The sequence below is a fragment of the Centruroides sculpturatus genome, unplaced genomic scaffold (genome assembly GCF_000671375.1).
Source record: "Centruroides sculpturatus isolate CEXI.00-Female unplaced genomic scaffold, Cexi_2.0 scaffold1649, whole genome shotgun sequence".
NCBI classification, from domain to species: Eukaryota; Metazoa; Arthropoda; class Arachnida; order Scorpiones; family Buthidae; genus Centruroides; species Centruroides sculpturatus.
Window position 1 is genome coordinate 48,506 of NW_019385824.1, and position 15,507 is coordinate 64,012.

At 26.3% G+C, this 15,507-nt stretch overlaps 1 protein-coding gene across 2 annotated transcripts in view; it reads right to left on the reverse strand.

Annotated features, from left to right (window-relative positions):
• Nucleotides 1-15,507, reverse strand: part of LOC111642357 (TBC1 domain family member 31-like) — a 48,795-nt gene that overhangs the window by 28,698 nt on the left and 4,590 nt on the right. For both annotated transcript variants that reach the window (XM_023388692.1, XM_023388693.1), the window contains exons 5-11: nucleotides 13,417-13,592; nucleotides 8,200-8,348; nucleotides 7,973-8,132; nucleotides 3,329-3,529; nucleotides 2,312-2,410; nucleotides 2,151-2,215; nucleotides 20-172 (exon numbers count right to left, since the gene is read on the reverse strand). In XM_023388692.1, coding sequence (XP_023244460.1) covers nucleotides 20-172; nucleotides 2,151-2,215; nucleotides 2,312-2,410; nucleotides 3,329-3,529; nucleotides 7,973-8,132; nucleotides 8,200-8,348; nucleotides 13,417-13,592 — 1,003 coding nt within the window. The remainder of the gene's footprint in view (nucleotides 1-19; nucleotides 173-2,150; nucleotides 2,216-2,311; nucleotides 2,411-3,328; nucleotides 3,530-7,972; nucleotides 8,133-8,199; nucleotides 8,349-13,416; nucleotides 13,593-15,507) is intronic.

Consider the following 15,507-nt stretch of genomic DNA (forward strand, 5'->3'; position numbering starts at 1 on the left):
AATTCTAATAAAGTTTTACCTTTGTAATGCTCTAAATGTACTATCACTTGTACTATTTTGAGAAATTTGTTGGCAAAGTTGAGCACATGATGGATGCTCTCCCTTCTCAATTAGCATTTCAAATGAATCATAGTTGCCAGGCAATTTCAAGAGTTTAAACCAAATAAGAAATCTAAACAAAGTGGTAATAAAACTTAAATAAAAATTAGTTATTGATGTAAATACTTTATCCAATCAAACATAAACATAAAATTAAAAAAATTCTGTATTAATGACAGAAATATCTTCATTATCTTCAAATATCTTATTATAACTTCATTTTACATTCCTGGCTGTTATGTATATATAACAAAGAAAAGTATTGAAACTATGTCAAATTTGACCCTCCAAGCTTTTGCATATCTTCACATTTTGAGACCCCTGAACCCAAAAAGTCAAAACAAAGGGGGGGAATTTTGCACGTATATGTGTGTCAGCATCTATTTTGTTTAATATCTCAAGATGGGATGAAGATTAAGTAACAAAATTTAGCATGGTAGCTTGTGTATAAGGAGCACTGATGCTATTAAATTTTGGTGGTGAAAGGTCAAGGGGTATGAATAGAAAGAGGTTGGCCACATGTCATATCTCAGTTGGGGTCAGGCTTAATGATTTTACTTATTAGCATTTACAGATTTTTATAAAACTTGTCTCTACCCTCAAAGTAAGCCTTTTGCCATTTTATAATAATTAAAAAGTCTATAAAGTTTCTACAACAAAATCTCATAACAGATGGTGCCATATACACATTTATTTACTGTATTTACTCACATATAGGACGAGGCGTGACTTTAAAGATCAAAATAAAGAAAATTAGATTTATTAATACAATTCTAATTTTATTTCGTTTAATGACAAGTAAAATATCAAATGAACATAAATGCACACATTGTCCCTCAAAAATTAAAAAATTATTGGCATTTTAAACTTTAAGGAAAAATCTTGTAAAATCAACAACATAATTTGTTCATGTAAAGCTGGGTAATTGGGAACCTTTTTTTTGCCAATTCTTAACAGTCAATTACACTTATGAGTTTCTCTGAATTCTGATTTCCAAATAATCATCTGTTTTCATGTGGGAATGGATTAAAACTTATATCGGGCTCCCACGTGATTTTCGAATTTCAATCTGGAATTCAATTCAAAAGCTTTTCCTATTGCTATTCATCTTTACTCCTGACAATATACAAGAACAATTCAAACAACCCAGATAAAATACTTATGTTTTTATATACAAGAGGGTAAGCATCCGGTAAAAAAATGCAAATACACGGTTCACTAAAATTATTTGCAAAAGGAGGTTGAAGTAATTCAATCAAAAGAAGCTATTGACCTCCTCCTGAAACAGAGAATGGTCAATGACTACTCATTTAATACCAGTCTATTATTAATCAATAATTGAAAAGTGATCCATGTTGGATGGGTTGTGATGGGCATGCACATGATGGAAGTTGTTAACCTTAAACCCTTTGTTGACTGGGGTGCCGATCTGTAGCACCCCCCATTGTTAAAGGGGATGACCAGGGTACCGATTCGTAGGCACCCTGTTAAAAATCAATTTTTATAAAATTTATTAACAGATGTCAGCACTTGACGGCAACCTCTTGTCTGTCTGTTTAACATATTTGTGTCCAGGTGGTGTTTTGTTGACTTAAAAAATGTTAGTTAATGATTTTTTTTCTTACTTTATTTCTTCATGATAATTTTTTATTTCATTTTTAGCATATTAATGCAATAATATTACTATAATAAGTTCATTCAGCTATAATAAGTCAATGTATTATAAATATTCAAGTTGTTACCTTCACTTCTGACATTTTATATATTTTTTATTTTAATCTAAAATATCAGCAAATGTTACATGTATTACTATTGGTGATCATGTGTTTATTATAAAAATTTATATTTTTATTCAATGTCAAGTGAATAAAGTATATTAGTTAATTATATTAGTTGATAACAGAATAGAAGTTTTGATTCCAAACAAATGTTTGATATAATGTGTGATAATTTTGAAACAAAAATTATAGTTTTTTTTAATTTAAATGGGCTTAAAATAAGATTATTGTGAAATTTATATTGTATTATTATTAAATAACATTGAAACTCACCTATATTCTTCTGGGCATACTCCAAATTTCTTTATTAAAAAACATAATTTAGAAGTGGGAATTTCCTGTAAGTAATAATCAAATGACAAAGTGAGAAAAATATTCAGTAATTTCTCAATGTAAAATATAATCTAATTGATTTTACTATGTAAAAAAATTACCTCAGCAATTTCAGTTTGTTTCCATTTCTTAGCATTTGATCCTGAATAAAAATGTTCTAAATTCTCTCTTCTTATATTTTTTCTCTTGCTCTTTAAATCCTTTATAAAATTTTTTATAAATATATTTTATTTTAAAACAATTTATCTTTATAAAATCATCAAATCTATAATTAAATAAATAATATAAGAACAAACCTATTTTAAACTAATTATACTCTACTTTTATATTATGTAAAAGATAAATATTCATAAATTACAGAATTCTAAAATCATTAATTATTAAATATTTTATATTAATTGCATCTATAATACACAGCTTAAGTCATTAATCTAGTAGATAAAGAGTCATCCAGTAATTAAGTATACACTTTTTGAATCAATTTAGATCCTCTCCCTTTCTGTTGTGTACAATCAAGAGCTTTTGACAAATACATTTTATAATTATGTGTACAATTGTTCATGGATTCCCCTCACATTCAAATGATTAAGAAGTTTTGCAAATATTTTCTAATTGATAGTTTATTTGTGTGACTAGTAAATAGGCTTATAAGAACAAATTTATATGCCACTAATACCACTAAAAAGTTCACTAGACAATGCCTCAACCCTTTAACCTACACACACAATTAATGGAGACGCTTAATTTATGTAATGTCTGCAAATGAATATGGAAAAAACTCAATTGAAACAATCTAATATTATACAGAGTTATTTTTAACTAGAATTTTTAGATTGACTATTCATATTATGAATATAAACTATTTCTGTAATAAAATTTAAAATAACTAGTAATTAATAAAATTTTATTAGTACTTATGTTTTAATATATTAATATTTCCAGTTATAACTATAAATAGAAATTTAAATAACTGATAATTTAATGATAATTTCATTAATCTTTTACTGAAAAATTATATAAATATTTGATAATTTAAAGGAAACTGTATGTGTTAAAATTCTAATATTTATAAATACAAAATAAATAAAAAAAATTATCATAATACATGATGTAATTACAGTTCTTTTTTGCTGAAAATGATTATTCAAGTCAAATAATAAAATATGGCCTTTTCCAGAAACTGCTGCAAATCTGTGTCCATATTCTGAAGTTGAAATTGTACGTATCTTGTCATTGTCCAATTGTACTTCAAGTAGATGTTCTGCTGAGTTTGAATCATATATGTGCAAGCATCCATCTTGTCCTATTACTCCTAATATCTAAATATTAATAATTAATTAATTCAAAGAATTAATTAATAAAATAATATTGAATAAATTAAAATTTTGTTTAATTTAAAAGAATTTTCTTCTTCTTTTTATACATTAATCTTTGAATATAAAATCAGTTAATACGTAAAAACATTCATCTAACTTATAATCCTCTAAAGTACAACTGAACTGTTGTTGTTATGATAATTATATATATATTTTTACATTATTTCTGCAGAAATTTGAATTTATAAAAATTATTTAGAATTTACATATAAACTGTAATAAAACTGAAATATTACAGTGTACAATTTATCATATATTCAGTTTAAATGTATTTTATTTAATTCATTAATTCTTAGCATTTCAAAGAAACATTTTAATTAATGTATTTGTGTAATAATAATGAACAGGTAACATAACACCAAGATCTTAATTATGTATCGAATAATGCAATTATATGTATATTAAAATCAGGGGCAAATCCTGACCAAAATTTTTGGGCATGCTGAAAGTTATAATAAGAATAATAGGCCTATCTCTAGTACTAAACAATAGGCAGAAACGTTATTTGGTGTGAATAAAAAAGTATGGACTATTATAAAGCCCATTATATCTATACATGAAATATATTATAATGAAAAAGTATTTAAAATTTATGATAATAATTCAATTTTTGTGGGCCCTTGACACTGGAGGCCCAGGGCGTAAGCCCTATTAGTCTCTATGTAGATCCATCCCTGTACACAATACATGTATGCTGACTGGTTACTGCAAGCTTTCGATACAATCTGGCCCTGTTAAATGCTTCGAATGATGTCATGTGCACACACTTGTTTGCCACAGAAAATCTTCACACAAGCAAGCAATTGAGTTCCTATAAGCATTGCACTGACTTAAAACTGCTAGCCGTAGCTGCCAATGTAAAAGGAAACACAAATGATAAAAGAGTTTACACATTAGAATAAATTATTATTGGCATATTTGTTCTCATATAAAAAAATATATTGACAGTCAAAACTTTCTCTTAAGCATGCAGTGTATGCTAAGCAAGCCTAGAGAATTTGCCTCTGATTGAAATAAACAAGAACTGATACAGAAATCAGACACAATTTCTAATGAAGATCTCAAGTATGATTCTCTTCTTTAATTTTATTTAATTTGATTTTTAAGAGTTTTATCTTGAAATAAGTTTTCTTTAAAAAACAAAATAAAAATTAAATTAAAGAATTTATTTTATTATTTATACTAATAATGGAATTATGTTAACAATTAAAAATTAATTATTTAAATTTTGAAAATAAAATTTTAATTAAATTAAACATACATAATCTGAGTTCTTCCATATTCCAAGTGGCATAAAAGTTACTTGTTTAATTGATTCAATCATTCTTGACACATTTATGATACACACAATCTGTTTGGTATTCATATTCCACAATAATAATTTATCTTTACGATTTCCAGCAGCTAATAAAAATCCATCACTAGATATAAAAAAAGGATTAATTATAATTTTAATAATAAAATTTTTTAATTAGAAAAATTATTTACCTAGATACATCTAATGATTTTATTCCTTTATCAGGATCATCTGTCGAATGAAGTTGTTTTTGAAATCTCAAAGTTGTTGATTCCCATAAAAATAAATTTCCATCTTTAAAAGCAATTGCTATTTCATTTTGAAATGGTATATAAATTGCCTAAAAATGAAAATAAATTCTTAATATAAACTAACCAATATTACACACTTTTTTTCCTTTAAGATATCTAATTTATGATTTAAAATTCATAAATTTTAAACCTAAATTCATTCATTGCTTATATAATAGTATATGGCTGTGTACACACTAGGCGTTTTTAAACGCGTGTTTTAAAGAACCAAGAGTTCTGCATAGGCGTACACACTCAAACGCGTGCTTTTGGTCAAACATGCGTTTATAGATTTTTCTTAAAACATGCATTTTGCGGGTGTCAGCCGAGCACTTTGAGATATATGTGCTGCCATGTTACTGTACATTTGATNTTATAAAAATTATTTAGAATTTACATATAAACTGTAATAAAACTGAAATATTACAGTGTACAATTTATCATATATTCAGTTTAAATGTATTTTATTTAATTCATTAATTCTTAGCATTTCAAAGAAACATTTTAATTAATGTATTTGTGTAATAATAATGAACAGGTAACATAACACTAAGATCTTAATTATGTATCGAATAATGCAATTATATGTATATTAAAATCAGGGGCAAATCCTGACCAAAATTTTTGGGCATGCTGAAAGTTATAATAAGAATAATAGGCCTATCTCTAGTACTAAACAATAGGCAGAAACGTTATTTGGTGTGAATAAAAAAGTATGGACTATTATAAAGCCCATTATATCTATACATGAAATATATTATAATGAAAAAGTATTTAAAATTTATGATAATAATTCAATTTTTGTGGGCCCTTGACACTGGAGGCCCAGGGCGTAAGCCCTATTAGTCTCTATGTAGATCCATCCCTGTACACAATACATGTATGCTGACTGGTTACTGCAAGCTTTCGATACAATCTGGCCCTGTTAAATGCTTCGAATGATGTCATGTGCACACACTTGTTTGCCACAGAAAATCTTCACACAAGCAAGCAATTGAGTTCCTATAAGCATTGCACTGACTTAAAACTGCTAGCCGTAGCTGCCAATGTAAAAGGAAACACAAATGATAAAAGAGTTTACACATTAGAATAAATTATTATTGGCATATTTGTTCTCATATAAAAAAATATATTGACAGTCAAAACTTTCTCTTAAGCATGCAGTGTATGCTAAGCAAGCCTAGAGAATTTGCCTCTGATTGAAATAAACAAGAACTGATACAGAAATCAGACACAATTTCTAATGAAGATCTCAAGTATGATTCTCTTCTTTAATTTTATTTAATTTGATTTTTAAGAGTTTTATCTTGAAATAAGTTTTCTTTAAAAAACAAAATAAAAATTAAATTAAAGAATTTATTTTATTATTTATACTAATAATGGAATTATGTTAACAATTAAAAATTAATTATTTAAATTTTGAAAATAAAATTTTAATTAAATTAAACATACATAATCTGAGTTCTTCCATATTCCAAGTGGCATAAAAGTTACTTGTTTAATTGATTCAATCATTCTTGACACATTTATGATACACACAATCTGTTTGGTATTCATATTCCACAATAATAATTTATCTTTACGATTTCCAGCAGCTAATAAAAATCCATCACTAGATATAAAAAAAGGATTAATTATAATTTTAATAATAAAATTTTTTAATTAGAAAAATTATTTACCTAGATACATCTAATGATTTTATTCCTTTATCAGGATCATCTGTCGAATGAAGTTGTTTTTGAAATCTCAAAGTTGTTGATTCCCATAAAAATAAATTTCCATCTTTAAAAGCAATTGCTATTTCATTTTGAAATGGTATATAAATTGCCTAAAAATGAAAATAAATTCTTAATATAAACTAACCAATATTACACACTTTTTTTCCTTTAAGATATCTAATTTATGATTTAAAATTCATAAATTTTAAACCTAAATTCATTCATTGCTTATATAATAGTATATGGCTGTGTACACACTAGGCGTTTTTAAACGCGTGTTTTAAAGAACCAAGAGTTCTGCATAGGCGTACACACTCAAANTTATTTGGTGTGAATAAAAAAGTATGGACTATTATAAAGCCCATTATATCTATACATGAAATATATTATAATGAAAAAGTATTTAAAATTTATGATAATAATTCAATTTTTGTGGGCCCTTGACACTGGAGGCCCAGGGCGTAAGCCCTATTAGTCTCTATGTAGATCCATCCCTGTACACAATACATGTATGCTGACTGGTTACTGCAAGCTTTCGATACAATCTGGCCCTGTTAAATGCTTCGAATGATGTCATGTGCACACACTTGTTTGCCACAGAAAATCTTCACACAAGCAAGCAATTGAGTTCCTATAAGCATTGCACTGACTTAAAACTGCTAGCCGTAGCTGCCAATGTAAAAGGAAACACAAATGATAAAAGAGTTTACACATTAGAATAAATTATTATTGGCATATTTGTTCTCATATAAAAAAATATATTGACAGTCAAAACTTTCTCTTAAGCATGCAGTGTATGCTAAGCAAGCCTAGAGAATTTGCCTCTGATTGAAATAAACAAGAACTGATACAGAAATCAGACACAATTTCTAATGAAGATCTCAAGTATGATTCTCTTCTTTAATTTTATTTAATTTGATTTTTAAGAGTTTTATCTTGAAATAAGTTTTCTTTAAAAAACAAAATAAAAATTAAATTAAAGAATTTATTTTATTATTTATACTAATAATGGAATTATGTTAACAATTAAAAATTAATTATTTAAATTTTGAAAATAAAATTTTAATTAAATTAAACATACATAATCTGAGTTCTTCCATATTCCAAGTGGCATAAAAGTTACTTGTTTAATTGATTCAATCATTCTTGACACATTTATGATACACACAATCTGTTTGGTATTCATATTCCACAATAATAATTTATCTTTACGATTTCCAGCAGCTAATAAAAATCCATCACTAGATATAAAAAAAGGATTAATTATAATTTTAATAATAAAATTTTTTAATTAGAAAAATTATTTACCTAGATACATCTAATGATTTTATTCCTTTATCAGGATCATCTGTCGAATGAAGTTGTTTTTGAAATCTCAAAGTTGTTGATTCCCATAAAAATAAATTTCCATCTTTAAAAGCAATTGCTATTTCATTTTGAAATGGTATATAAATTGCCTAAAAATGAAAATAAATTCTTAATATAAACTAACCAATATTACACACTTTTTTTCCTTTAAGATATCTAATTTATGATTTAAAATTCATAAATTTTAAACCTAAATTCATTCATTGCTTATATAATAGTATATGGCTGTGTACACACTAGGCGTTTTTAAACGCGTGTTTTAAAGAACCAAGAGTTCTGCATAGGCGTACACACTCAAACGCGTGCTTTTGGTCAAACATGCGTTTATAGATTTTTCTTAAAACATGCATTTTGCGGGTGTCAGCCGAGCACTTTGAGATATATGTGCTGCCATGTTACTGTACATTTGATCACGCGTTTTCGGGTAGAGTGGACGTACGTTGGCCGAAATGGAGAATGATCATTTCGATACTGATCTATTTATTGATGAAATCTAAAAGAGACCAACCATTGTCAAAGGATTTTATAGATATTTTAAAAGAATTAAAAAACTTGGGTTTATTTTGTCTTAGTTTTGGATACAACGTCGCAAACATTCCATGTGTCAGTCTATCTCGTAATATTGGGTGCACCCAAAATTCTCTTTGCCTCTGCCGTCGTCTTTTATAGCGACGATGGAGGAGGCACACACAAGCAATTACTTTCACGTCCATTTCCAAACTGAGCCAGTGCGTATGCTCCAGTAAACGGTCGTCTAATGCCGAGCTAACGCGCGTTTAATGTAACACAAAACGCCTAGTGTGTACACAGCCTATATATCAGCATTTCTCAAACTATGGGTTGCAACCCAATATTGAGTCATGTGAAAATTTTAATGGGTTGTGAAATGATACTACCTTCTACAGAAATACTCGTAATACTATTACCGAAACATTCTCTAACAACTAGGAACAATAGATGCAAAACCTGAAAAATTTTTTAACTACTTTTTTCCCTTATAATTTTTATTGTCATTTAGTAATAAAATTAAGATTATAGAATAGGTGTATAAGAAATTGATTTCTCTTTTCTATTTTGAATAGCATCAAAATAAATATTTTATGTAATGTCACATTCATAAAGCAATTTAAGTCACAACAATTTTGAAAATATTTCCTTGTTTAATCAAACTTTTAGGTTTATTGTCATACATAACAGTAGATTATAAAAATAACGGTTGAATTTTGGCACAAGTGTATCAATAAATAATTTTTAAAGAATTATTTTTGTGTATATACAAAATAAAAGGAACAAAATCTTGTTATAATAGGAAAAGTACATTTTAAAAAAAGGATTCATTAAGTTTATTAAAAGAAGCTTGTAATATTTTTCAAAGTAAAATAGACTCCTGAATAATTTTGAAATGATCTGTTTTATTTACAATCATCAGTCTTACATTTTTTAATAGTTAAATTTCAATAATAAAAAGTGAAATTGAGGCAGTGGCGGCCTTAGGGGGTGGCGAGCAGGGCAATCGCCCGGGGCCTCGCTCTTGGAGGGGCCTCGCGCAACAACCAAGTAGAAAAAAGTTGATATTTAAAACTTTTTATTTTATCCTTGGCTATTAGTTATAACAATAAAATAAATTTAATTTATAGTACAGTATATATTAATATTAATAAGTGCCTACTATTTCAATTCACATATTTTGCACAAAGGACAAGGGCCTCGCAAAGATCTGCCGCCCAGAGCCTCGCAATGGATAAGACCACCGCTGAATTGAGGTAAGTTAACTTACAAATTGAAACTGGCCTGAACCGCTCTTAATAGAAATTTACTCGACATTTCACACACAGAAGTTATTATCAATAATTTATTTCATTATATAATATACAGTGATTCCAGTTTACCAGACTTTTTAAAAATTTTTTATTATAAACATTTGGGTAATAGAACCATTAAAAACAAATATATTGGGTTACACAAGCAATAAGTTTGAAAAATGCTGGCATATATAATAAATACTTTTTTTTTAAAGATTTTTTGCCCAGTGGGCATTAAACAAAGGCCTTTTTTTCAGGCCCATTGCAGTTTCAGCCTGGCCCACAATGGTGCAGCTAGTGACAAGGGATGGGACCAACATATCTAGAATGACCCAACCCCAGAAAAATTCCTTGGGTTTTTCAACTGCCCAGATTTCATCCTGGGTCTTCCAGAGTGGTGAGCTGATACCTTAACTGTCTCAGCCATCCAGCCAGCACATAATAAATACTATAATTCATATAATTTATATTTTACTTTTAAAAAATAAATTATACAAATAAAAATAAACTAATAATTAAAAGTTTTAGATAAATCTTTATAAATATCATTCACTTCATATCTAATCTTTAATATTTTTAAAAAATTTTGATTATGAAAAAATCAGAGAATAAAATTACTTGATTAATTATAATTCATTCTAAATTTTGTGTACTCTTAAACTGGCTAATATTACAAAATCAGGCAGTTTAGTATTTGAATGCATTGTATGATAAGAAACAAATGTCATTTTTATAATTTATATTTGAATACCTACTAATTTATATTATTAGATATGATAATAAATCAAATTTTTCAATAATTTTATTTACATATTTTCAGTGCCTCTAATGTTTGTTAAAAATTAAAATTTATTTCATCTCCAAGAAATTGAGATATAAGAAATTACTATAAAACTCTAAGTCATCATTTTTTCTTAATATATTCATAGATCTATAATTTGTATATGAATTGTTATTACTATAAGTAATTTAAATTCCATTTGCTTGAGTATTAATTTTGAATTTGTTCTAATTTAGAATAATGCAGCATAGACTTTACAAATTAGAACAAATTCAAAATTAATATTTTGAACAGGATGGTTAGGTTTTAACCACAAACATGTTTTACTAATTAATAAAAGGTTGGCTTCCAACATTAACAGTGATTTATTTATTGATTTACAAAGATACTGTCAAGCTTTATACCTTTTTTAACAAGCAGGTTCGGATAGTAAATTCTGATGGCAGATTAATTATTTCAAGGTCATCCAAATACAGTAATCTCTAGACTGAACAGACAAATTAGGGTAATGGGGTGTCTGCTATTGCCAAAAGTCTGTTAAATCAATTGTGTTTTAAAAATATATTTTTTCAATAATAAACTTAAAATCTGCAAGATGTATTAAAATGTTATTATGGTATATAAATATACATAAAATATTATTATAATGTACATTGAGTAATTTACTTATTGCCTCATTATTCCAACTTTTTAGAATATTCTTTATTTGTGAATAAAAATGTTTTAAACTTTTATATTGGATAAACTTTTTGTCTGTTAGAGTCTGTTAAGCCAGAATCTTTATTTATTTATTAATACATATGATGTCACAAGAACAATAATTGCTGCCCCAGAATACTCTGTTAAATTGAGGGTTTACTGTGTTCACGTAGTTGTTTTAGTTTTGTTGGATATTTTTTCCTTTATCTCTATTTTCAATACTTTTCAATTTTTTGGTTTTACTTATTAAATTTTATAAATTATTTCATCAGATTAAAATTCTTTATTTCAAATATCTCAGNCAAAAGTCCTTTAAATCAAGCATGTTTTAAAAACTTATATTAATAACAAACTTATAATGCACAACATGCATTAAAATGTTGTTATAATGTATGAGTATACATAAAATATTATTATAATGTACATTGAGTAATTTACTTATTGCCTCATTGTTCCAACTTTTTAGAATATTCTTTATTTGTGAATAAAAATGTTTTAAACTTTTATATTGGATAAACTTTTTGTCTGTTAGAGTCTGTTAAGCCAGAATCTTTATTTATTTATTAATACATATGATGTCACAAGAACAATAATTGCTGCCCCAGAATACTCTGTTAAATTGAGGGTTTACTGTGTTCACGTAGTTGTTTTAGTTTTGTTGGATATTTTTTCCTTTATCTCTATTTTCAATACTTTTCAATTTTTTGGTTTTACTTATTAAATTTTATAAATTATTTCATCAGATTAAAATTCTTTATTTCAAATATCTTAGGATATTTCTTTTGTTTTCTTAAAATATTGTGTAATAAGTACTTTGCAGTTTACTATGATTTATTATAAGATATTAGATAGATTAAAAATTATGGATAATACTATATGTTAATTTTGATTAATGTTTATAACAATGATAAAAATGCATTAATTTCAAAATACAATGAATTACAGATTGTTGTAAGTTTTTGTTGTAACAGATTTGTGTTACAATATCTGAAAAATGAGTGCTGTCTTCTAGTTTTGGTACGCTCCTTCTCCTAAATGTGACAAGTCCTTAAATGAAGTAAGGTTCTCATAAACATTCTTTTAGAATACTTAAAATAAGGACAAGAAGCAATGATCATAATGAATTAAATAATTCTTTTAGTTTCAGATCTAGTATAAATGTTTTATTTACAAATTGTATCGCGTTTTTCTATTTTTCTAATATTCTTCAAAAGAATTTATATCATTCAATAATCAACAATTATTAATTTTAATAATAATAAAAAAAAAGTATGATTAAACTTTTCATTCTTTTACAATTGTGCCATTTGAAGTGCAAGATCAGTTAAGCCACAAAAATTTAACAATGAATAATTTTACTAAAAGCTCAGAAATATTAAACATTTCTTAATGAAACCTAAAAATATTGCAATAAATAATCAGGAAAATAAAATTCGTCTTTTGTTCTGATAATTTCCTAGAAAAAAAAATTAATTTTTTAAAATTAAACTGAATATGCACATTGTGATTTGTACTGGAAATATCTGAATGAAGTTTGATTTTTAAATTTAAAGATACAGTATTTTATAGTAAATTTTTTTACTCGTTTTGTAGTCTTATTTATACTGTTTATGTTCTCAGTTTTTGGATTAGAATTATTTTTAATTGAATGTACAATTTGGAAATTTCTTGATAGATTTTAAAAAAATGGTTATAACTTTTAATGTGAATACATTTAAAACTAAATTTTTAAACAAAAATTTATGAAAGTCGATGTCTTTTCATAATTCATTAATAAATTAGGATAATAGAAAATTATAATTAAAAAATGAATTCTTAAAATTTGAATAATTAAAACAAAACATGAAAAGTTTACAAAATTTTCAAAGCACTTACTTTGCATATTTCCTTTCTGCTCACAATTAAATGATGTAAAGCTGTATACGTTTTTAAATCCCATAAAACAGCTAGATCGACTGAACTACTAAGGCATCGTTGTCCTTTGTCATCAACAGAAATATAGTTAATTGATGTTTTATGGTTCCTCATGACTGAAATCACCTTTTTAGTTTCTAAGAAGTAACATTATAAATATATATTACTGTATATAAAAAAGCTTCTTGCCTGTATTACTAATTTACAAAAAACATAGTTAATTAGAACCACTATATTACTAGTTTATATTAATTTATTGTAAAATAATTGAAAATTTTTAGATGACTTTTAAAAAATTCACACAAAATATTTTTAGAAATCACATACTAGAATTAAATAAATAAAGGCTGTATCTAGCATCAGTTATTGCGACAAGAATATCTTTATCTTCTATTTCTGTAAATGCTATTGCAGAACAACAATGACAAAGTTGATAAATTAACCAAAATCTAAAAATAAAAACAAAAATAAAGTTAGAAATATCATTTCATCAATCAAAATATGAGCTGTAAATTATTGATATTTACCGATTTCTTTCAATATCAAAAGCGTAAATGCATCCACTTTGATCACCAGCAATAACATTATTACCTTGTTTATCAATAGATACTTGAGTAAATAACGTTCCTCTGATAGGATACTTTATTTTATAATGTGGTTCATTATATATGTCTAATATTAACCTAAGAGAATTGAATTATTAGATGTGTTAATAAATCATATTTGTAAGAAAATTATTTCATATTATAAATCATGTTACGTCATGATCAATTTTATTGTATTAATAAAATGAAAAAATAATTAAATATATTAAAGTATAAAAGAAGTGAAAATTACAAACTTAGAATCAACCATTAATTATGTGTACAATTTAAGGCAGGGGACGGTTGTAAGTGCATCATTGTATACAGTCGGGAGGGAAGGAGTCGAGGCATTATCTACATGGACTTTGGTATTAATGGTATATGAATTCATTCTTATAAGCCTACTCACTAGTCATGTGAATAACCATCAGTTATAAAATCAATAAAGTTCTTATAAGAACTTTATTGATTTTATAACTGATGTTTCTTATAAGTTCTTCAATGTCAGAGGGGTCCATGAACTATTGTACTGTACAGTACTGTACATGTAATTAGAATTTAGGAAGGTTTGCCAAAAATACATTATAGTATACAGCAAGGAGGGAGAGGATCAAAGGGGCTCGAAAACTGTACATGTAATTAATGGACGATCCTTTATTTAAATTACTTATTCATTTTTTACTACTAAAATAATATATTTTTATGGTGTCAAGTACTTAATGTACATGTACTGTACTTACCCAGTATTACTTGTAATAGACTTTTCTTGCCATAAATTACCATATTCTTTATGAAATATATTTAGATGATATGTTTCCATTACACTATAATATATTCCAAAAAATTATTAAGTACTAATAAAATTCCTTTTATTTAAAATTCAGTTTATTTTCAGTTCCTTTATTTAAAAAAAAATAAATAAATTTTAATAAAACAAAGCAATTAAAAATTTTGAAATACTTTTAAACAGACTTTAAATTTAAAATATTGTTATTTGTACTTTAATTATTTGACTGATTTAAGCTATTTTTGAATTTATGAAAATATTATATCATAATTATTTACATTAATCATATTTAAAATTACAGATACTAGTAAAACAAGTACTAAAAAGTAAAATACTGCTTACTTAAAATAAATGTATATATATTAAATATCATTAGACATTGGCAGTAGTTAATTACTAATGTAATTAAACTACATAGTTAATTACTGTACTAGGTCCAAATACTGTTCTGATATAGTTAAATAGTAGTTTAATTACTGTCGGGATGGAAAAATCGTCTGGCACTCAGTTTTCCCGCCTTTTTATGAACGACCGTTGTCGCCATAGAAACGGCGATCAGACCATTTTGAAGACTCGACCGCTCATTGGTTAAAAGACATCAGACCATCGGCGGACGTCTTATAGAGCTGGTAAATGCTGATTGGTGGAATCCAATGCTGTTTCAATCCTATAAAAGCATTG